The 22,020-nt window shown below is 34.0% G+C and overlaps 4 protein-coding genes across 6 annotated transcripts; 2 read left to right on the forward strand and 2 right to left on the reverse strand.

Annotated features, from left to right (window-relative positions):
• The first annotated feature begins 809 nt into the window (after window positions 1-809).
• LOC108722847 (uncharacterized) lies at window positions 810-3,966 on the forward strand. The gene is made up of 5 exons (XM_018448181.1): window positions 810-915; window positions 1,520-1,679; window positions 3,099-3,207; window positions 3,267-3,377; window positions 3,723-3,966. Exons 1-5 carry the CDS (start codon window positions 810-812, stop codon window positions 3,882-3,884), a joined length of 648 nt encoding a protein of 215 aa, XP_018303683.1. The 3' UTR covers window positions 3,885-3,966.
• A 1,263-nt stretch (window positions 3,967-5,229) lies between these two features.
• Window positions 5,230-9,655, reverse strand: LOC108722866 (protein brambleberry). The gene is made up of 9 exons (XM_018448212.1): window positions 9,085-9,655; window positions 8,256-8,647; window positions 7,301-7,486; window positions 6,997-7,219; window positions 6,619-6,915; window positions 6,225-6,437; window positions 5,849-6,082; window positions 5,476-5,770; window positions 5,230-5,400 (listed from the first exon to the last, which is right to left on the reverse strand). The coding sequence occupies exons 2-9, from the start codon at window positions 8,625-8,627 to the stop codon at window positions 5,271-5,273; spliced, it is 1,950 nt and encodes a 649-aa protein (XP_018303714.1). The 5' UTR covers window positions 8,628-8,647; window positions 9,085-9,655; the 3' UTR covers window positions 5,230-5,270.
• Window positions 9,656-9,677: 22 nt separating this feature from the next.
• Window positions 9,678-15,347, reverse strand: LOC108722865 (protein SMG8). Of its 2 annotated transcripts, XM_018448210.1 has the most exons (15): window positions 15,040-15,347; window positions 14,748-14,892; window positions 14,403-14,677; window positions 14,045-14,275; window positions 13,636-13,832; window positions 13,410-13,513; window positions 13,050-13,243; window positions 12,750-12,989; window positions 12,466-12,669; window positions 12,283-12,392; window positions 12,051-12,209; window positions 11,636-11,846; window positions 11,106-11,411; window positions 10,635-10,814; window positions 9,678-10,000 (listed from the first exon to the last, which is right to left on the reverse strand). In XM_018448210.1, the coding sequence occupies exons 1-15, from the start codon at window positions 15,078-15,080 to the stop codon at window positions 9,880-9,882; spliced, it is 2,718 nt and encodes a 905-aa protein (XP_018303712.1). In that variant the 5' UTR covers window positions 15,081-15,347; the 3' UTR covers window positions 9,678-9,879. The 2 variants fall into 2 exon arrangements, with proteins under 2 accessions (XP_018303712.1, XP_018303713.1); XM_018448211.1 differs by lacking the exon at window positions 9,678-10,000 and having other exon boundaries at window positions 10,700-10,770.
• Window positions 15,348-16,213: 866 nt separating this feature from the next.
• On the forward strand, window positions 16,214-19,362 carry LOC108722848 (quinone oxidoreductase-like protein 2). Of its 2 annotated transcripts, XM_018448182.1 has the most exons (8): window positions 16,214-16,501; window positions 17,541-17,774; window positions 17,891-18,088; window positions 18,232-18,413; window positions 18,528-18,616; window positions 18,689-18,812; window positions 18,889-19,018; window positions 19,127-19,362. In XM_018448182.1, the coding sequence occupies exons 1-8, from the start codon at window positions 16,262-16,264 to the stop codon at window positions 19,178-19,180; spliced, it is 1,251 nt and encodes a 416-aa protein (XP_018303684.1). In that variant the 5' UTR covers window positions 16,214-16,261; the 3' UTR covers window positions 19,181-19,362. The 2 variants fall into 2 exon arrangements, with proteins under 2 accessions (XP_018303684.1, XP_018303686.1); XM_018448184.1 differs by lacking the exon at window positions 18,528-18,616 and having other exon boundaries at window positions 18,675-18,812.
• The last annotated feature ends 2,658 nt before the right edge of the window (window positions 19,363-22,020 follow it).

A 22,020-nucleotide genomic window follows, 5' to 3' on the forward strand; every position in this document is an offset into this window, starting at 1 on the left:
TTCTGCGGCGTAAATCCCAGCGCGGTGTATTTGCCGGAGTTACCCTATATAAATTCACACAGAAATATTTAAGCACTAAGATTCGCTTTGGCCGAATATAGGAATTCTCTTTTTTAATTAGAATATTAATATATTAATATAATATTGGAGAATATATTAATGTAATAATTAATATATAAATTATCTTTATACATAGTCAAAGAATTGATGTGTAATAATTTGCAACGAGAGTGGAGAACGAAGAGGAAGAAAGTAATTAATCGGGAACGCATGGAAAAAAGGCGTAGTAGCTGAGCTGGGTACATTTATGGGAACGTGTTTTAAAGGATAGTATTCATTAGGGAGGTCCATCACGCGTCATTGAGGTGTCGTAAAAAAGGTTTAAGAAAAAAAAAGATCTGCCGATCTACGCTCATGGGAAACTGTCATTAAGTATGTATGTGTCATTGATAATTCCGCAGCATTCCGCAGAGGAGTCTTCTTCTTTGTTTAGTTTTTAGATCCCTTTCTGAGTTTATTTTATTTTATTTTTTTAATTTTTCAGTTGTCTTTTCCCACAAGATCTTACCGGACTGGATCGAATTGGTATAAAAGGACCGATTTGAAAGGTTCTCTGTGAAAACAATCGTGCAATGTAATAAATATATGGCCTAATGACCCATGGGACGACAGTCGTTTGCCTTCACCATAGAGACAGATTTCGGGGAAGGACGTGCGTTTTTTTATTTTCTCTCTTTCGTTCTGTGCATGAAAGATAATCGATCTGTAATATGGTCCGGTCGTCGAAGAGCCTCAAGAGGATGGGAACGATGTCGACTCATGGAGATAACGTGATTGGTTCGTCTCCGTATTATTTTCGCCATCCTAGAGAATCGGCAAAAGCGCAGGACGACCGTATAACGTCGAGACAAAACGGTTAGTTTCTTCTTTCATTTTCTCTGAAACCCTTCGATTGTTTTACACGTCTATTTATACGCCGAATGGATCTTCAATCGATATTTTTAGGCGAGATATTTTTAAGCTTCATGCAAAATCCAGTTTTTAAGTAAAAGATCGACATTGTATTTTTTAATCTCCTAGTTGTTTTGTAGATTTTGTCTCAGTTAAATAGAGTTGTTACTTTTGACAACTTCGAAGATTCGAAAGAATTTTGAATTTTCGGACTTAACTTCGAATCTTCGAAGTGTAAGATATTTCGAGGGCTTTGAGTTTCAAAGTTACGTTTTGAAGCTTCGAAGTAAACTTTAAAAGTTTGTTATAGTTAGTTTCGAAGAATTAAGTTCTTTCGAAACTTCATAGTTGTCAAAAGTAACAATCTTAATCTTTATCCTCTGAGATGTAAGCTTTCTCCATAATTTTTCAAAGCATCGACTCGCTCTTGTAAAGATAATATCCTTCAATATTCTTCTTGGAGATTTCTTTGTTTATTATATGCATCTATTATACACACACGAGATAATCTTTTGACCTTTTTGAATGATATATTTGATTTTAATTACTTGTTTATTGTTTCACACAGCGGATGAGAAGCCTTCAGTAATTTTAACAATTGCGTCGTCCAAGGGAAGATGCAAATACTGCGTTTACAGTTTTATTGGGATGTTGGTGATCTTGTTGTGCATCGTGATCAGTGGAATGCTGTTCCCATATCCTCTGCACGCTTCGTGCATTGTTAAATGGTAATTACACTCTATGTACACATTAAGAGTCAAGACACAAACGGTTTAAGAATCACGCTTCAGAAAAGCGAATAGTACTTTGATAGTTGGGAAAGTTACTTTATAAGTTACTTATAAATTACTTTTTACATTACCTTATATGTGTTTGTTTTATAGAAATTGAGTACAAAAAGTAATACAAAATTGAGCAAATAATATAACATAAAAAATAAAATACTCGAACTTGTACTCAATTTCTAATATATAAAGGTAACTTGCAAAGTAACTTTCCCAATACTTTGGCTGCATTCCGTTTCATGCATGATGCGCATGATGCATCATTTATCCTTATTATTCATCGAATGTTAAACAATGATAAATGATGCACATTATGCGTAAAGCGAAATGAACCTTTAAATAGATAACGACGTTCGTTATGCGTTTTTCTTAAATTCACACATGTTTTTTTTATAAAACCTTGACCAAAGACACAGTTTCCAATAAACACCACCGTTATAACTTCAACAATTTAACTGTTACGTACAATATGTAATATTACATTTATATGTTGTTGAATATGAAATTCTAACATTGATGTTATGTTACATACGTTTAGATGGTGTTTACTATATATATTGTCACGATTTTTAAAAAGCTAAAATTCCGAAATTGTAAGAAATCGCATATAGCCAAATTTCATCGTTTTTTTTGCGAATAAATCACACGCCATTCGCCAAAAGCTATTCGTCGATTATCAAACACTTCGCCAACGAAATAACGGACAAAATACGTCGGTATTTTTATGAACAGGTTCAAGAGCTTTTTGAACGGATTTACATTCCGCCACAACTGCCGTTATCGTTTCCTTTTTTTTCTGAGCGCCGAAAGATCGGATCCCTTTCATCCTACAGCAATAGCTAACGCGAATGATCGTCGCGTCGTTTTTATGAGGACTAGAGCTTTCGAAAAGTTTCTTTTGAAGCGACGTCCACGCCGCTCCCGTAACGCGTTATATACACAGGGAAACTCAATATCGCCGGCGCGACGTGGAGCTCGTATATTTTGCTTTGGCCGAGACGACACCGCCCGAAAAATATACGATCCGCGCTTTTCCGACTCCACGAGAACGAACGGCGTCGTGCCGGGGTAGCTCGCTATTTTATTACTTTCGGTCGCTTCGAGTATCTTTTAAAATTAACATCAAGTACGTAGAAACTTTAGAACCGGTACTTCTTATAAAAAAAAATATAGTATATCTCTAAAGAAAGATGGGTGCGTTTGAAAGGAAGAGCTGAAATAAATCGCAATTTATAAGATCTTAAAATCCTAAAACACATTAGAAATTTTAGTATGTAAAAATATACGAAGATGAAACGATTTCTACGGAAATATTTTATCCAACTGAGTCATTTAAATACTTTTTAAAGATAATTACTCTAGGAAGTTTGACGACCCATGCGCGCACGTGATGCAAAAATTCCGACGCCAGATAACGAATTGGTCTTCTTGGAACACTTGTCAACAACGTGACGGCACTTGTCAGTACACGGTAAGAGTAAAAATTGATTTTTAAATGCAAATTAACTTTTAACTTTTATTTCGCGACAGCTCAAGCTACCTGTGGAGAGTAACATAATTAGAGCGACGCATAGGACATCGAAGTCACTCGAGAGGATCGAAATCATCTTCAAGGAGATAAACAACACGTGTTTCGTTAAGGTAAATTTTTAATTGAACAGAATTATTATTTTACGATAAATAATGAAAGCACGAACGATATTACAATATGCGTTGAAAACACGAGATATCTCATTAATTTCGCATTAATGTTTACTCAGTGAGAAATGATTCGTCGAATCAACATCGATACGATGATTTCGATATCAATTAAACGTTGATTCGAGGTTTAATTGACAGTCATTTCTCGCTGAGTAATGACGCGTTCTTTGATAAATTTAATATTAAAGAACGTATTAAAAAATTTTTTCTTTTAATAATTATATGTAAAACCCTAAAGTTTAAATTACCAAATGTTAGATTAACGAAAATATCATTAATATGTAGGCTGAATCTGTTTCAAGCGATTGGTTCACAATATTCGATTACGGGGTAAATTATTGCAATCTGCACAACTTGGTTGTGGGAGCTGGTCTCGACAGACATGCGAAATTTCAGGAGCTGACGAATAATGCTGCATGTACGCAATTCAATATGGCAGTCTGTTGATGAACAAGACACACCGGTCACTTGTGGTTTTTCAAAACTTACATGTAAATTTATTTCAAAATTTATATATATATATGAATTATATATATTGTTATATATTATATATATATAAAGTTTACTTATGTATATACATATAGTATACTTATATATTATATAATTATATATATTTAAATATATATAAGAATATTGATATATAAATTGAGAAATAACTGTCAATTACATAAAAATTAAAAAATATTTAAAAAATAAGCTTAATATAAATATAATGTATATACATATATGAAAATATATATGCATTATGTTTATATTACATTAATTCTTTAAAATTTATATATATTTTTATAACATTCCGACGAGAGCCGGAATAAGTTTGAAAAACCATAAGCTTTTTAACATTTATAATAAAAATTTATATTTATGTTAATTTACAGAATTTCGTATATAAGTGTTACAAGATGATTTATGTCATAAGTTTGTATTTCGATATATTCTTTCTTATAAAATAGTAGATTATACCTCGCTATATAAATATTAAATATCGCTTACATTAAACACAAACTAATTATTATTATTATCCGTTATTATGGAAAAGATAAGAGATTACGTATCTTCTTTAAATATGTATTGTACATTTATCATTGAGAAGAACGTATATTTCTATTAACTCATCAGACAAAAGATTTTAAATAAATTGTGAGATTTAATTGTAATTAATATAGTTAAAGTTTCAATTGTTGAAATAATTCAGACATGGAGAGAAATTCGAGCGAAAATAACATTCGTAAAGAGGAAACGTTTATTTCATTTTAAACTTCCGTAAAGTCAAATTGAACAGTTTAAACTGTTTGATTTTGTTTATTTTCAAGCTCGAATGGTCAGAGCTATTTAGAGTTTGATCTTGAAATTCGTACTATTCAAACTGAGCTATTGAAAACAATTTAGTTTTTTAATAGCACAGTTCGTAACTGTGTAAGGTGCGTCTCGACATAGAAATGTACTTAAATCCCAACGATCAAATAATACAAGTCATATAAATTAATTTAATTAAAACGCCTACCTAACTAAAACACTAAAATACATATATATATTGAAAATATTATCAAATTTAAAGTGATCTTGAGATCACTGTTGTATTATCATCAAAAGAACGTTATTTACAAAATCGCAAAATATACATAAATTATTTATAACCATATTTAATTATTTATCCTTCCCAAATTAATTATTTTTCTCATGAACTCTTTTTTCTCGGATTACTTTCTTATTAAATCGTACTAATTATCGTACTAATATTTTACACCTTAATAAATAAATATTCAACCTCAATTTTTAACAATTATTATATAATCATTACTAACTACTTTGCAATTATTAATCTTTTTTCGATTAATCAAGATGATCACTCAATGTACCAGAGTGGTGGTAACAGTAGTTTTGTCCAGGTGAAACAAACGCTCGACATCTCCTGCCATTTCTCGTTATTCCCATACAAGGTATTTTCAGCATCGGAGTATTACTGAAAATATTCCTTAGCTGTTTTACGATTTCCTCTCTTTTAAAATAATTTTTCATTTGACAATTATTTATTTACCTTCTGGTTCGCGGCAAATCCATATTATACCGAAAATGCTCAAACGACTTTCCTGTGTCGTTAAAATCATTTGTGTTATAATCATTATGATCTGTAAAATAATTATCTTGATACTGCCATGATGTTGCGCTTTCGATAGAAGAATCACATTCTATCAGACCTTTCATTGACTGCAAGTGAATAATGTCCTCACGCTTCTTCCTTGACGGTTGATACGAACAAGAGAGCTCCTCATGAGCATTTAAATTGCGTCCACCCCATGAAGCGACTGCCTCTAACAAGGCACTAAGTTTCCCTGGAAAAATTATTAGATGTTGTAATAATTATCACACCATTTCTCTCGCTTAATTTCAGTCTTAAATAGAAGAAATACCTCTAAAATGATTTATTTGCGAAACGCTGAGATTGTAAAGTTTTCGCACTTTACTCATTAATCTTGTATGCAACTGCATTTTTGGCACGGAATTAGAATTCGACGAAGATGTGTTGTTACGCGCAATTCCATTCGAATAGCCTTTTTGTTGATGAATCAGCTTAATTAACTCTGTCTTCGCTTCTGGCACGTTTGGTCCGAGTATACGTTGAATTCCCAGCATTAAAAAATGCACTGCATAAAAAAATAAACGTCAAACGTCAATGTAATACATGAAATATTTTTAAATATGCATTAATATGCATTATACAATTACTGCCTCGTTTTCTATATTTATTTTAGAAACATTTTATCACGCGTTTTAATATATACTCACTTGCGGTGATCAAGAATATTAACACTGTTATAGATGTAAAATCTAAACAAGCTCCCATGCCCTGTTTCAAGTAGGTTACAAGATTCGCTGGTATAACGCCCATGATGGTAGCTCTGGTTAAAAAAGGTGCTTGTAAAAACGCGGCGATTATCATCGCCACTAATAAATACATAATATGTAAAAATATGCGATATGCTCTTTGCATTTGTTCACCTAAAAATACAGATATATTGTATTATTAACATATTCCAATTTATTCTAATTTATTTTTTTTTAAACAAAAGATTTTAACTTAACATGATCATATGTAACGTAATTAATTTAACAAAATTCGTTTTACGCAATTGTTGAATTGAGTCGTTTTCTTATAAAACAAATATATCTTGTATCATACCAGTATCGCCGATGTAATCAGTAATCCACCCCAATTTTTGGTCTACTTCTATGCGCATTGTATTAGTGAGATTCCAAATGTACTGGATGGTATCGTTAATTTGCATGAGCATCTGCATCGTTTGTTCGTATTGGTGAATAGTATCCTCATGTTGTTGTAACAAATGATTAGTGCTTTGTTCGATTTTCTCCCAAATCATTTGCGCTTGTTCTTGTATGTTGAACAAATCCTGCAATACCTCCTTATGATTTTCTCCACGTTCGATAGCCTGTTGTTCGAAATCTTTATGTGCCTTTTCTGAAGAAAATATTAAATATATTCAGAATTTTTACGTATAATAGTATAAAAAACCTTGTATAAAAAGTTTGGTTTACTAACCTAATTTTTTTTTTATTTCTTCCGTCATGGCAGCAAGTTGAACGTGGCCAGATCGTATTAACGCTTTTTCATTATACAACTCTCTTAGGTTTGTTGTTACAAGATTGTGAGCTGTTGCCTGAGCATCCTTCAGGTTTTCTTGTTGTGACAAAAGTAGCTTATTTTTTTCAGTTAACGATAATAGAGCTTCCGTTGTTTGTTCTTCCAGACGATCTTGACCGTGCTATTTAATATAATTAATATAATGCTTTAGAGCGAATAAAAAAATATACCGAAGAAACGTATAACGAAGAAATGTAATTACCTTCAAGGAATTCAATGCCTTGATTTGAGAATGTGTAGACTGCATCAGCTTGTTGACAGTCAACTCTGTAAGAGCACGAAATTGTGTATTTCGAGCTGCATAACAAATTGCCCTCGCTCTGTTACTTATTAAGTGATACGCATTCCACATATCAGCATCCATGTCGGTTGTACATTGCTTAAGAGACTAAAAAATACAAAAATCATGCTTTGTACTTACACTGATTTATACAACAAAGTTATACAATTATATTCTGTCACATGCACATATTTTTTCAAGACCGCACACTCCTCTTTTTGGCACTGTTCGTTATTTATTATTTATATTTCTAATTTTTTTAAATTAAAATCAAGCTTATTGTGATATGAAAATTTGCATAAATAAAACAATTCGAACACTAGTACAACATATGCGGCACTAAGCAACTGAAACCATAAGCTTTGGGGAGGTCTACCACTAAAGTAAAGGGAGGGGGGAAGTGTGCAGGTTTGAACAGGCATGGAATTTACCCTCTCAAACTGTGAAGGGTTCTGACATTCTCCAGCATAAGCATATCCTGTTCTCATACTAACAATGTAAGTCAATACTCTTGTCATTAACAAAAATGATAAATCAATAAATTTTAATAAATAAACTGTTAAGCATGCGAGAGCATCAAACACTCATTAAAAGTCACAGCAATATAATAAATATAATAAAATACTTTCTATATTGTATATAATTCAATTATTCCTGTATAGATTTTATGAAACAATAGAATATAGAAGATATCGACTCGATAATCGACAAATCATAATGGTAATGAACAATAACGAAACCCAGACAATGAAAACATTATTTATCATAACATTTATGACATTTTTATAACATTGATGTCAAAATCGACAATAATGTCTGTTTGCTATCTGGAAAGTTCTTTTTTTCGCAAAGACGCTGTGTTTTATGAAGTACGCACCATTTCTTCAGTGCAGGGAAACATTTTCCTGCCTTCAACTGCTGATTGGCAGTTAAGGAGATTGACACCCAGTTTTGCCAGGTCTTCCTCCGTCATGTCGGAGCATGAGGTTCTAATTTTCATAATGACCTTGTGCTGACAAGTCTCCAATGGGGAAGACACTTGAATATCCGTGAACTTGGAAGCCTCTTGAAGAAATTTCTCATCCTCTGTCATTGACTCGTAAGGAATCGAGATCAGAGGTACACCATCGGCGACAAGAACATTCGAATCATCTGTTTTTGTTCTCCACAGCCAGTCCAGCATAGAGGTACTACCAATTTTACAATTAAATGACAAGATAAATATTATTAGGAGAAGTCTACACTCCATTTTGCACTTGACTTATTGATCTGAAATAAGAACCAAAAACAACTGATTGATTGATCTGAAATAAGAATCAAAAATAACTTGAACTGTACCAAAATTTACTGCCAAATTTACTGCCTAAAAATCTAATTCATATTAAATTCACTATAATTTTCAGTACTCTCTGACAATAAATTTTGGAATTTAAATAACTCTGGAGTTTTACATTACTTAACCCTTAATACACACGATTGGGTGATTCATGTTCTGCACATTTTTTTCAAAAAACTAAAAGCACAAGTAATTAGAATATTTATATATAATTTTTTTAATACACAACTTCATACACATACTTTCTAAAGATACTAAAGTATATGCAAGAATCACTTAATAATTGTATATTTGTTAAAATGATGAAAATTAACGAATAATCCATCTTGTGTATTAAGAGTTAATTAATACTGAGAGGCATAATGATTACCTAAAACTATTGACGATCCTTGACGATAATCGAGGTAAATAAATAATGCACGATCATCTGTTCCTGTCGAAGAGTGACGTTACAAAACTGCACCACTAAAAATAGACAAGAGTCGTCCGCTCCGGAACCGTTGTCCGCGTCGTGTATGACAACGCGCCGACGTAGGGAAAATTTCAACAGGAGTTCCTCTCGGGACAAGCGAGCGACGAGGTGTTTATCCGTTTCGCGGATTCAAATGCGATGACAAATACTTTTCATGTGTTTCGTTCGTGTGCTCCAACGGCTGCGCTATTCAAAATGCGCAAATGGCGATCAAGGACGGAGTCACCCGCGCGGTCGCGTTCGTCGTATCGTACTTTCCTCACTCTGGCTTCTCCCTTCTCGTCGCGCAACCACCGCGAGATTTGCGCTCTATCCGTTTCGATTCTACCGCGAAAGAAGATCGAAGGGTCTTCGAGGAATCTACGATGAAAACGTCGAAAAACCATCGTTGCGTTCCTTCACTTTTGAGACGAGGAACGCCAAAACGGGCCAATCGCGAGCGCGGCAACAAGTGTTCCACCATGTTCCACCGATTCCACCGAACTTTCGAAAGCGACCAATCGTGTGGCGCGCTTGTTGATCGTTTTGAATCAGGATTAGCAAGGAGTCGAGTCGAGAATTCACAAACTGCAAACTAAGTACTTTATTTTCCAACGCACAGTTATTTCGAAACACACACGAAACGCACTTGTATGGTATCGTATACGGTGGTATCTTCGACGATGTATCTTATATCGCATCATAGCCTCCTCTTCATTTCTTCTCCGGCACAACCTCGCTGATGCCGTACATACCAGCTAACAAACGCCCATGCGATGGAGGTACTAGTTCCTTGGGTGGCAAATATGGTCCTTTCTCGCCCATATATATATATCTTTAGAATTTGTTAAGAAAAATTATCGAAGAAAGAAAGTTACAAAGATGAGAACTGTTTTTTTGGTTATATTATAAATATAATTATTTACATATTAATTGTATATTATATATATATATTATATTAATTGTAATTGTAATATATATAATTATAATAAATTAAAAGTTATATTAAAAATATTACAATGAAAACGTTCCACACTTATGTTCATTTTTATTAATGTAAATTAACTTTAATCTTGATTTAATTTACTGTTTATTTTTTTCTAATTCTAAGAGTTAGAATTAAAAAGAGTAATCATTTTTAAAATTAGAAAAAAATAAAGAGTAAATCAAAATTAAAGTTAATCTACAACGAAATGGACATGTCATATTAATTTTTTTTTAACTTTTTATCTTTATCTAATTTTTAGAATTAGAAAAAGATAAAAAATAAGTTGAACTTAATAAATATCTTAAAAAATAAGATTAGAGTTAAACTGCATTTGTAGAAACGGACATTAGTTGTAAGAATTAGAAAAAGAGTGAAGAAACCGAGATTAAAATTAATCTACATTGATAGAATCGGACATTAACCTTGCATTACATCAGCATTTAAAATATGTATACGAAGTTTCATTATACGAAAAGGATACGGCAATCTTAAGATCCAATATGCACTCTGGGAAAGCTTGATCGGTTCCTCACATCCAGTGACAAATATCGGACAAGGTGGAGGACCAGGTTGAACCCGAGGGTTCAACGTGACATGTACTGGCGCTTTAGGCGTCACTACGTGAATTCTCATCAGCTGAGCGATTAAGGGTTTAGTTTGTCTAAAAAAGAAGAAGAAAAAGAGATATGTCCGAAAAGTATCCGACCTTTACGTATATCTTTGTTCTTGAGCATCCTATTATGGAAAACAAGTATTCGTGCTGCTTGGTGGGGGTACTCCTAAAGGTCCACTTTAAATACTGAATACCTGTTTTCCATAATAGGATGCCCAAGGACAAAGACATATGCAGAGGTTGGATAATTTTCGGACAGACCTCGTACTTATGCATTAAACGGGTTCACATATATGAATCATATCTTCGTTAAACCGAGTACGATTGGGTTCTACGAACCTGCAAGGGCAAGGAAAGTACAGAGGCATATCGGCGGTGCTGGATGTCACTTTGTTTCCACTGTCTTTTACTATGCCGTTTCCAGTCGCTTTTAACACCTTATCGGGCGCAGACGCCATAAAGCGATGTCCACGTGGACACTCGTATTCCACCCCAACAAAGATTTTTACTACAAATTCTTTGCCTCCTTTCGATTTACGACCACGTATGGCGTTCATATTCTGGAAATTTTTGCCTCGTGGGCAGTAACCACCGTGATCGCCCACTAACGGCCACAATGGATTTCTTTCTTTCTGATGCTCCAGTCTGTAATGGATATTTATTTTTCTTATCCCCGTTTCCATCAACATAGATTAATTTTAATATCGGTTCGACTTATTCTTCATGTTTTTCTAATCCTTAGAAAAAGATGAAGTGAAAGAGAGTGAGTTAAATCAGATTAAACTTAATCTATATTGATAGAAACGAACATTAGAAAATTTTTCCGTAAAGAACCGGTACATGTAGAAACTACAAAACTTTCTCCTTACCTAACAGTCACATCCCATGGTAGTAAAAACGCAGAAGTAGGGAATACTCCGATCTGATGCTGCAATCCTAAATTGTGAGAATAAAGACTACTTGGTCCAAGGCATATCAGAGACCAACTGGAGAATTGCGGCAGCAAGCCGGCCGGTGATTCGGTGTGTAACATTCCAGGTAGATATTCTGTTGTCGATGGTTGCCTGACCAAAGATTTGTCTGTAAAACGTATATATCAATATAGATTTCTAATTAAATATTTGGACTTATTCCAAGTAGAACGACAAGTCACAATAATGTTAGAATGACGTTAAAATGAATCGTAATTAATTAAAAAAATGACTTTTAGTAACTATTTTGGTGTCATTTTGATGTCACGATGACTTGTGCTCTGCTTGGGATACTTCTGTAGTGATGAAACACCTTTAGAGTTTTCTGCATCGCTATCAGTGACTTCTATAACAACTTTGTGCGAGTCGCTTGGCGTTAGACTTGTTTTGCTGCTTAATCTTGGAATATCTCCTTCTATCGGGTCACTCGTTGCCGACGATTGACCACCGCTACCATAATCTGTATTTTCATCTGCAATATTTCTAGATATTATACACTCAATAAAAAAAACATTCTTCTTATCGAGCTTAACGCTATTACTTACCATTCAAAGTATCGGTTCCTAAACTGCAAGCTTGCGTATCTTGTGGTGTAGAAGATCCGTTGCGACTGAAGGAATCATGACGTTTCGTTGCTGAAAATAACTGTGCTGCTCTGTAGAGGAAGAAAAACAAGAAAATAGATCAATATTACTAGGAAGAAATCTCTTACAACACGAATGCTGTACCTATAGTTATGTGTACTGGGTTGAAACACGGAGAACTGTATGCTTTCTAGTTGGGCGCAACCGCATTGTTTCGCTAACATTTGAAAATAGTCGTGATTCGCCTGTCTCAGACTGAAGGGATCTTCTCTCGAGCCTTGGACCCTGCCGCAATTGCAAGCGCACACGTATCTGACGCCACTGCAATGCTCTCTGACAGGTAATTCACTGCGGATGAAAATAAAGACAATTGATATAGTGAATATAATATGAATATGTAATAATTTATTATATATAAGAAAGCATGCCTGTCGTCCTCTCTGGGCTCGGTTTGTTCTCCGCCTCCCGCACCTTCGCTACCTCCTCTGTGAACGGGATTCGTACAAGGATGACCGGTGAGCGACAATACTTCGCACATTTGTCGACCAGCTCGCCAATGCTTGTCACATTCAGCCTGTAATTTCTCACTAAACTCCTCGAATAATGGACCGCGAGCATGCATTTCAAAGACTGCCATTGCATGTGCTAACTTCGATTCGTGATACGCTCTAAAAAGTAAAAACGTTTTTGGGACGTGATGTCATCGCGATCATCTCAAACAACTTTACCTTGTATAATGCTGCGGCAAATTCTCTTGATACGCTTGTAAAGCTCTTGGAAGTACTTTGCTGCATCGGCTTTTACTAAATTTCACATCGGTATCTAATAAATTGTGAAGCGTCGACAGTTCTTTATCTGTTCCGTGAATAAAGTAATCGAAAACTTTGTTTGCTACTTGGCAAAATATGTTTAAAGTAGGAATCTGAAAATTTTCATTCAACTTTAATTGTTTATTTTATTGTAAAACATTTTTTTAATACTATTATTATTTAATAAATATTAATAATATAATATTTAATTAATATCTCTTATATTCAGTATTATAAATATAGCCCATTAGATTAACTATTTATTTTATAATTATGTACCTCAAAATGGGCCGGTATAGAGTGTCGGCTGACATTATCATCGAATCCTCTTACAAAAGCTAAATTTATATGTTGTTGCAAAAATGATCTAAACATGTGAGTCTCTAAATACAAAGAATAATATTTTATTTATATATATTATATCAAAAATTATATTTTACTTGTATATATATTATATCATCATCCATTATTTCCACATCTACTTATTTTATCATCATCAATTTACCAGTCTCAGTGTCATCCACTATGATAGGATTTGAATCCAGATTATTGAGGCTTCTCGATGTTGTGCCACTGGAACTGGTTTTACAACTTTGTATTAATTTTCTCGCCATGTAACCCAACATATCCCTTGAGTCTGTATTTCCGGTATGCACATATACAAATTCCTGATTAGCTGGTATCGCAAACAAGGAATTCGAGCTATCGACAAACAAAGTGGTTTCAATGTTTAATTGAATTTGTTTTAGACCTGATTGCAACGTTACTTTAACTTTAAGCAAAGCTTAAAACTTTTTCTCAAGTCGAGAGAGAGAAAGAGAGAGAGAAAGACAAAGAGAGTTTTAAGTTTCGCTTAAAGTCAAAGTAATGTTAGAGCAATTGGACTTTAAAGAAACCATATGTTAATTTTATACCTGATATTCGTAACAATCCTATTTTTCCTTAATACATGGTAAATTTGATCTTCAAGGGAGTGCTCTAATTTTTTAATATTAGCCTCATTGTCTGGATTCTGAAATACCGCAGGACAGGTTTCAAAATAAAATAACACACGTGGTGAACAGGGCCTGGCGTTCGAAATCCAATCCTTGGGTAGACTATGAATGCAGCTTAACACATCAGAAAGTTGGGGAGAAATCTTTTGCCTGTTATAAATGCATTGTAATCATTATTTCATTGAAAGAAAAATTAATTTCTAAATTTTATTTGTCTATATATTTTCTTAATATAAATTAAACATTTAATTTGATTGAAAATAAGTCTGATGCTAACCTGACTATATCCATAGCACGAAATAAATGTATATAACTGTAGTCAAAGGTATGTGTCGGATGAGTAAGCACCATTATATGAGATATATGAAATAACACTAGGAGCGCTCTTGCATATTTATCTTTCATATGCGCCCAAATACTGAGGAAGTCCTTGCAGTCCTGCTTCTCTGTGAACTTATCATATTCGGCCAGAAGTGTACGAGCATCCAGGAATCCTCTTAAATGCAGGCAAACTGTCTTCTCTTTATGATTATAATATCCCTCAATTTCACACTGATAAAGGAAACATAAATCAGGATATTATTTATTAGAAAGTCGCAAAGAGTTAAAGAAGACATCTCACCCCGGACTGTTGATCTATCTCTGGTTCATCCAGGAGGTTCAACTGGAGTATAGAACTCAACATATCTGTCTTGCATCCTTTCGCTCGATACTGAGACTTACCGAACACCGAGACAATTACCACCTTCTTGTCGGTTTGCGAAAAACTAAAAAAAAAAATAAGGAGGTCAAAAGAGAACACCTCTTTCTCTCCTTCAGATAAATTTTATAAGATTAATGCTATCTTGTGTAAAATTTCGATTTTGGAATCGCTTTAAAGAAATGTTTTCTGCTCTTTACACATAGTTCTGTACCTGTCCACATCACAAGGAAGCTTGAATTTGTGCGGACGCATTGTAAATTGTAAGCTTGTTTTACATTTAGAACAGAGTCACAAACAGGTTAGGTTTCACATTATGCATGATATTGGACAATGGAGTAGTGGACTGTGGAGTAGTGTGGAGTGCGGAGCCCCTCATGCTACGAACAACTGTGGAGTCTGTGGACAACTGTCACAGGTCACAGCTGTCACTGCAGAGTCTGTGGACACACAAACTTTCTTTAGGAAGAGTAAGTAGGAAAGAGGGGAAAACCTTTCCTCGCAAACTCAACGATTATACAACTGTTGAATGAAAGTCTGCTAAGTGCGCTCCGCAATGCTACTTGCTCCAGAATTCAAATATGGAAAAATAAAAAATTATATACGTAATATGTTATTATACATATCTAAACTTATGTATATGTATCATACAATATATTTTATATATTTGTAAAGTCTGGAAAAATTTCGGCGCGTAGTGAATATGCCCTAAAGATCTAGCTTCGGCAATAGGTCTTTAATATATATTATTGTGAATTCTGCACGTCGGTTCTATGAGATTTAAATTTGTATATTTTATATATTTTATTCAGTTGAGCTGTCTTACCTCCGATTTTAATAAAAAGGCTCATTCGACGCGTTTTTTAACATGTAAATTTTACATCGTCACCGGTTACACCGCGTGATTATATAATAATTTTAATATTATTATAAAGATATTTTAAAAATAAATAATAAACAACTCGTTAAAAAGGATGCATTTTTAGTTGTTGAGAGAGTCGAAATGAGCACAACCGTCTCTAGTCCCTAATGTTTTTTAGTTAACTTTCTATTTTCGAAAAATATCTTTGCATATATAGATTTGAATCTCGCGGGATTTTCCATCGTGTTGTCACGTGAACTTGATTTTACATATGAATCTGGAAGCAGATGGCGTCAGATGGCGTGAATTAAATATCCCCTCCCCTGTCCTTCCCTGGAGCATCTTAAGTGATGTCAGGTTATGTCATTGGTCTGTTCGCCTTGCTTACACTTTTTACACTCAGCATCTTCGTTTTCTCTCTTTTCAGCGTCAAATATATATCTGTCTCGTTTTAAGTGTAAAAAGTGTAAAAAAGTGTAAGCAAGACGAACAGACCATAATGTTTATTTGTTGAGAAACGCATGGTTTAACAGTAGTGTCAGTAGTATATTGCAATTAACTTTATATTCGCGATATGTCATCAACAATAGGATGCCGAATTCTCGCGAAATTAAGCAGGAGCAGATTGAGTGGCTTGTCATCGCGGATTATCAGCGCAAGAAGGTTTAACAGTACCGCGGAAAATGCGGAATCTTCGAAGGATATCGCTCCGGCTCCACAGCCGGGAAAAATTCAAGCTGCACTGTTAAAAGAATTCTCTAGTCCTCTCGTAATAGAGAATCTGGAGCCGCCTAAAAGAACGCAGGAAAATGAAGTAGGTTACTGCAATTAAACATTATTTATATAATTATATCTCATAATATCCATGTAATTCTATATAATATTATAATTCATGGTTGGGGCAAACGTTACTTTTCAGTTACTTTGTCCTTACTTTTTATAGTAAACAATTTGATGACCATGTTGCAATGGGTGCATTCAGAAGCGATGACCGCTCATTGAACGTTCACTGAGTAAAAAAGGGATTAATCTCTGATTAATATATTTATTTATTATAATTCGTAACGTAGAATAACTTGTCTATTATAGATAATCTTTTATATCATATTTCTTACTTATTTATTACTGTTTATTATTTCTCTAATGCCGACTTATAATTAAGCTCCACCGCTCACTGAGCGCTATATAACCTTACGGCCCAAAGACAGCATTAGAGAAATAATAAACAGTAATAAATAAGTAAGAAATATGATATAAAAGGTTATCTATAATAGATAAGTTATTCTACGTTACGAATTATAATAAATAAACATATTAATCAGAGATTAATCCCTTTTTTACTCAGTGAGCGGTCGTGGCTTCTGAATGCACCCACTGTTTTCTGACGGTAACACTAAGGTTGTACTATGGTAATGGTTAGAAAAGTCACTTTGAAAAGTAACTTGTCACTATTACGCGTTACACTGAAAAAGTTATAAGTGTAACGTTACGCATAATGTTACTCATTACTAAAAAGTAATGCGTTACAAATTAGAAGTGATTTTTTTCAGTAACGAATGACTTTTCTAACTCTGATGTTAGCATTACCATCATAAAAAATTCACAATGTCATTACTAAATCGTTATTATAACAAGGTAACGATCAATAAAGTAACGCGTTACTTGCTAACCCTGTATTACATATACATCTATATAATTTTAATGTCTTGTATTTAAATATCAATAATATCGAAAATGTATATCTATAATATAATTGTACTTCATTTCCTCTCTTATTTTTTAATATTTTATAGTTAAATGTCAATAATATCAAGATTGTATATTGATGATGACTATATTATTAATTTTCTTAGGTTCTCATTGATGTTCGTTATTGTGCTTTGAGTGCTTCTGATGTGCTTCTCAGTCAGAATTTACATACATTTGAACCAAAATTACCAATGATTCTCGGATATGAAGTTGTTGGGAAGCTAATCGAGGTTGGCACAGAGGCAGAAAAGAACGGCTACAAAATTGGTGATAAAGTCATTGCTCTTAATAAGGAACGATATGGAGGCTTGGCTGAAAAGTGTTTGGCAGAAGTTGGGGTAGAATACGTTTTTGAACTTGAATTCTCTGAAACATAATAATACCAGTCTAGGAATCTTTTTCATTTAATAATAGAATTTAATAAAAGAATTCTAAAAATGTTTTTTTTATGTAGGATATATGGAAGGTACCTTCTACGAAATCAACTGGCTCTGCGGATTTAGCAAGTATCTTAGATAGTTATATCACCGCTCTAGTTGCATTAGAAAGAAAAGTCAGTCTCAATGAGGATGATATGATTCTAATAAACGTTGGCATAAGCGGTATTGGTCTGGCAGCAGTGGATCTTGCAACAAACGTCTTTAAGGCAAAGGTGTGTGTATTTTCTTGATGTAATAATTTTCTTTTTATTTATGTTATAATTATTTTTTTCTAAAATATCAATAAGTAAAGAATGAAAATTTAATAGAATGCAGGAGATCTTTGCAAATATAATATAACTTCTAATTTACAAAGGTTATTGGAGTTTGCGCTACAGAAGACTGTGCTGATCGAGCACGGGAGATGGGAGCATTCGCGGCTTTCAAATACAAAGATAAAAAGCTAATTAAAAAGATAAAAGAAATCGCAGCCGAACGAGACATTAAAGCTATTTTCGAGGATGAAGATGGAGCGTATTTCAAGAAAATGTTGAGTTGGTGAGTCTTAATAGATCTATTGGTGTATAAGTAGACTTTTAATGGATTTAGACAAAGCTGTATGGATCTCGGTCAAGTAAGATACAAAAGTACATCAGTAGGATATATTTTTAGCTTTACTGATATCTACAAAGTCGCAACATTAAAGGATTTGTTGCGCAATGACAGTTTCGCCGTGGTGGTGCATCACTTGTCTCGCGAAGGTATAGCTCTATTTTGAAGTACTCATAATTTAACATTGGACGGTACATTCACTTGTAGCCTCTGTCATGAAGGGCGCGTGATCATAGCTGGCACGGCGGCGACCATGGCGGACGTTTCGGATGTGCAGAAAGGTTCCTTCAGCATCACTGGCTTTAATCTCATGGAATATAAAAAGAAGAAGCCTGACATATATCGGTAGGCTATGTACAATTATAGCTTTTTTCGTTGCCTATTGATAATGATTTCATTAATTCGTTTATCTTAAAATTAGCCAAGCAGGAGACGACGTTCTGCAGTTCCTTGAAGAAGGGCTCATTGTACCATCTTACTCGTTGATCGCCGGCATGCACAAAGTCAATGATGTCTTGGGGTCCATTTCCGAAAATATATTTCCAGGAAAAGTAAGTAATAAGTAAGATTCAAATTCTTTATATATTTTCCGTATTAACAATTTATATTTTGAACAAATGTTTGCGTATCTATAACTGTGTACTTATGAAAATTTGCAGGTCATCATTGACATGAGAGACAAGGAAGCTGCGATAACAAAAATGGTTACGTGATCAGATTTGCATGAATTCTTAATAAGCATTTCATAAGTGTTCTTCTCGCTTTGATTTATCTTCAAGTCGAGAAAAGCACGCTGGCAGTGCACAGAGTGATATTTAGCTATTTTATATTTATAGCTATAAGCAAGATGAATATTATATAAGTAGAATGTATTAATGTAGCATTAATACCGTTAATAAAGCTTTCTTTTTTAAATTCTATATTACTTCAAAATCGCATATAGGCGCAGTTACAGCATGTCCTGAGTACCGCTCTACATTGTAATTAGCTGCAGTCGTTAGAACTTCTTATGTTTGTTTACCAGCGCGACTTATGCGGTGTTACGACTTTTTCTAGTGTCTCGTCCTTAGCATTGCCAAAGAAAGATTTACAGCCGCTTGATTAGATACGGTTTATGCAAAATGATTGACAGCGATTGCTTCCATTAAGTGAGCCATTTTTAGTGACTCACGAGCCTTATTGGTTATACCAGAGATATTACGTTGACATACACTTACGTTACTTAGCAATTTTTATGCACAGCAACCTGCGTAGCTTCCTGTCGGCGCATTTAAACAGAAACCATTTCATTGATGATTAAGAGACGTCAAGAATCGGAAGTCAATTACGCGACGTCAAAGTTAATTTACATCAGGAGCTAGTCAGTCTTCGCGTCGCGGGATTGTATTTATTTATGATATTTTCATGATATTAATTTTGACATAACAATTAACAGCCTCTACGTTAATATTTTTTTGTATATATTTAATGAGACTGAGATTATTTTGAGTGAAATATCAAAAAATTTTAAAATGAGAATATTTTTGTAGTTTGCAAGTGGTGTAAAAAAAACACGGAGTCGCGATCGACGTTTTCTGGAATCTATCAGCAGATAATCCATCCTCTTGTGATCCGCGGAAGATCCTCTTGAATGGCATGGACGTCACCGAAAGTGCCGATTAGCCTGGTGACTCAGGAACACGATGACATACAGCGTGGGCGACCTAGATTGCGTGGATTGGACACAAGCAGACACCGGTAGCTAGTACCCCCCTAGTTAGAAGGTATGTTGCAAAAATTACGTTATCCTTCTCCCGGACATCCTACGTTGCGTGAAGGCTATCCGATCGAAACCTGTCACGGGGCGTCACTAAGGAATGTGACTCCGCTGACAATCGTGATTGCTTGTTATATTTAAGTTTATCAAGACTCTCGTTTAAAAACTTGACTTATGGACTAATGGACTATCGTACAAATTATTATATATTAATAATAATAATATTTTTTTTATTTTATTAATATACTGAAAAAAATACTAAATTTTAATATTTACTTACTTTAGTAAATAAATATTTACTAAATAAAAAAATGATAATTTAATTAACGGTTCTTGTACCAAAAAACAAATATATGTTTACATTTATTAAATCCTATTATTCAAATAAATATTTATTAGTATATTTTTTCTCAGCATATTATTATTATAATATTATTATAACATTACATTTGCATTACTGATCGTATACAAACTCACGCAGCCGTAGACGTCGTAGAAATTAATGTCAAAATTAGTTATAACAGAGAGTTTCGTTAATAGTGTTGGTTAATTGAAGTTTGATTACATTTAATTAGCAAAGAAATTATTTTTTAACAATTTCCGTCTCACAATTTTATTTGATTTCTCGTGAAAGATGGCCTTTTATTTTGTGATTCTGGCTATTAATTTTAGTGTCGAGATGTATTCTGCGACTGCGTCGCAAATTCACTTATCCCGAGGCGCGAACAGTTGGCGCGTCCCAAATATTGTTAACGCTGTCCGCGCCGACCGGCGGTGGAGGCCAATTAGAGCGGTTTTATGTCGTTAATCATAACGTGGTTCGAGTTCAAGGTGGTCCCCTGATTAATCGTAGGCGTGGTGTGCACGATTTCCAAATCCAATTGTCCAGTCCGTCTGTGGTCCGTATCGCGAACGTACAAGCTCTTTATGTAAATGCACTCTCTCCCCCTGAACCTTGAAGTAAATCGTCGTCGCCGCCGCCGTCGCGAAATCAAGGAAAATTCATACCGCTTGTATGTCAGTCTGTCTCGCATTTAAACTCCATATTTTTGAAACATATTTTTATACGTATTTATATTATATATACTACAATTCTACTTTTTTCACGATACTTTATTTTTACAATAGATTTAGTCCAAATTGATCTTTCCTGGCGAGAGGTCTTAATTATTTAAAAGATCTTAATTACTTAATTAAAAATAAATATTTTCTGACGAAGCAAACATAAAGAAAGATAAATGACGAAGTCAGATTTGCAACTGGATTTTAATAAAAATTTAATTAAAAATTTAGTTCTCTCCTCTCGTTTTATAAAAATATATAATATTATAAATTAAAAAATATTGTGATAAATAATAATTGTTCTTAATATTTTCGCTACGAAAAGAAGTTATTTTGTATTGCTTAATACATTTTGTTACACATATTTAATATTTCCTTTCTTAGATCGATTCGAACTGAAATAGCTGAGAAACGGCCTTGTGCTAATTAATGTAAGGGGAATCTGGTGCAATAGGACAGTTTAGTGAGATATCGCAATAAAATGTCTTTTGTCAATTTTCGCCTAAAGGCTAATGCTTAGGCAATTACGTATATCTGTCATCGTATCCCAGGCAGACGAACATTTCACCTGCAGTAATATACGATTAAGATAATATCAAGGCGTTATGGTCGCGGAACTTGCCAGATGTCGTAGATTCGCAGGCAACGAATGGCACCCATAGAAAAATTGCATGCAACTAATTAGCGAGCGAAATTACATGAATTTTGCGATTCGCTCGTTTATGACTAACATCG

Source organism: Mycetomoellerius zeteki, unplaced genomic scaffold, assembly GCF_001594055.1.
Source record: "Mycetomoellerius zeteki isolate Tzet28-1 unplaced genomic scaffold, Tzet1.0 scaffold220, whole genome shotgun sequence".
Classification (NCBI taxonomy): Eukaryota; Metazoa; Arthropoda; class Insecta; order Hymenoptera; family Formicidae; genus Mycetomoellerius; species Mycetomoellerius zeteki.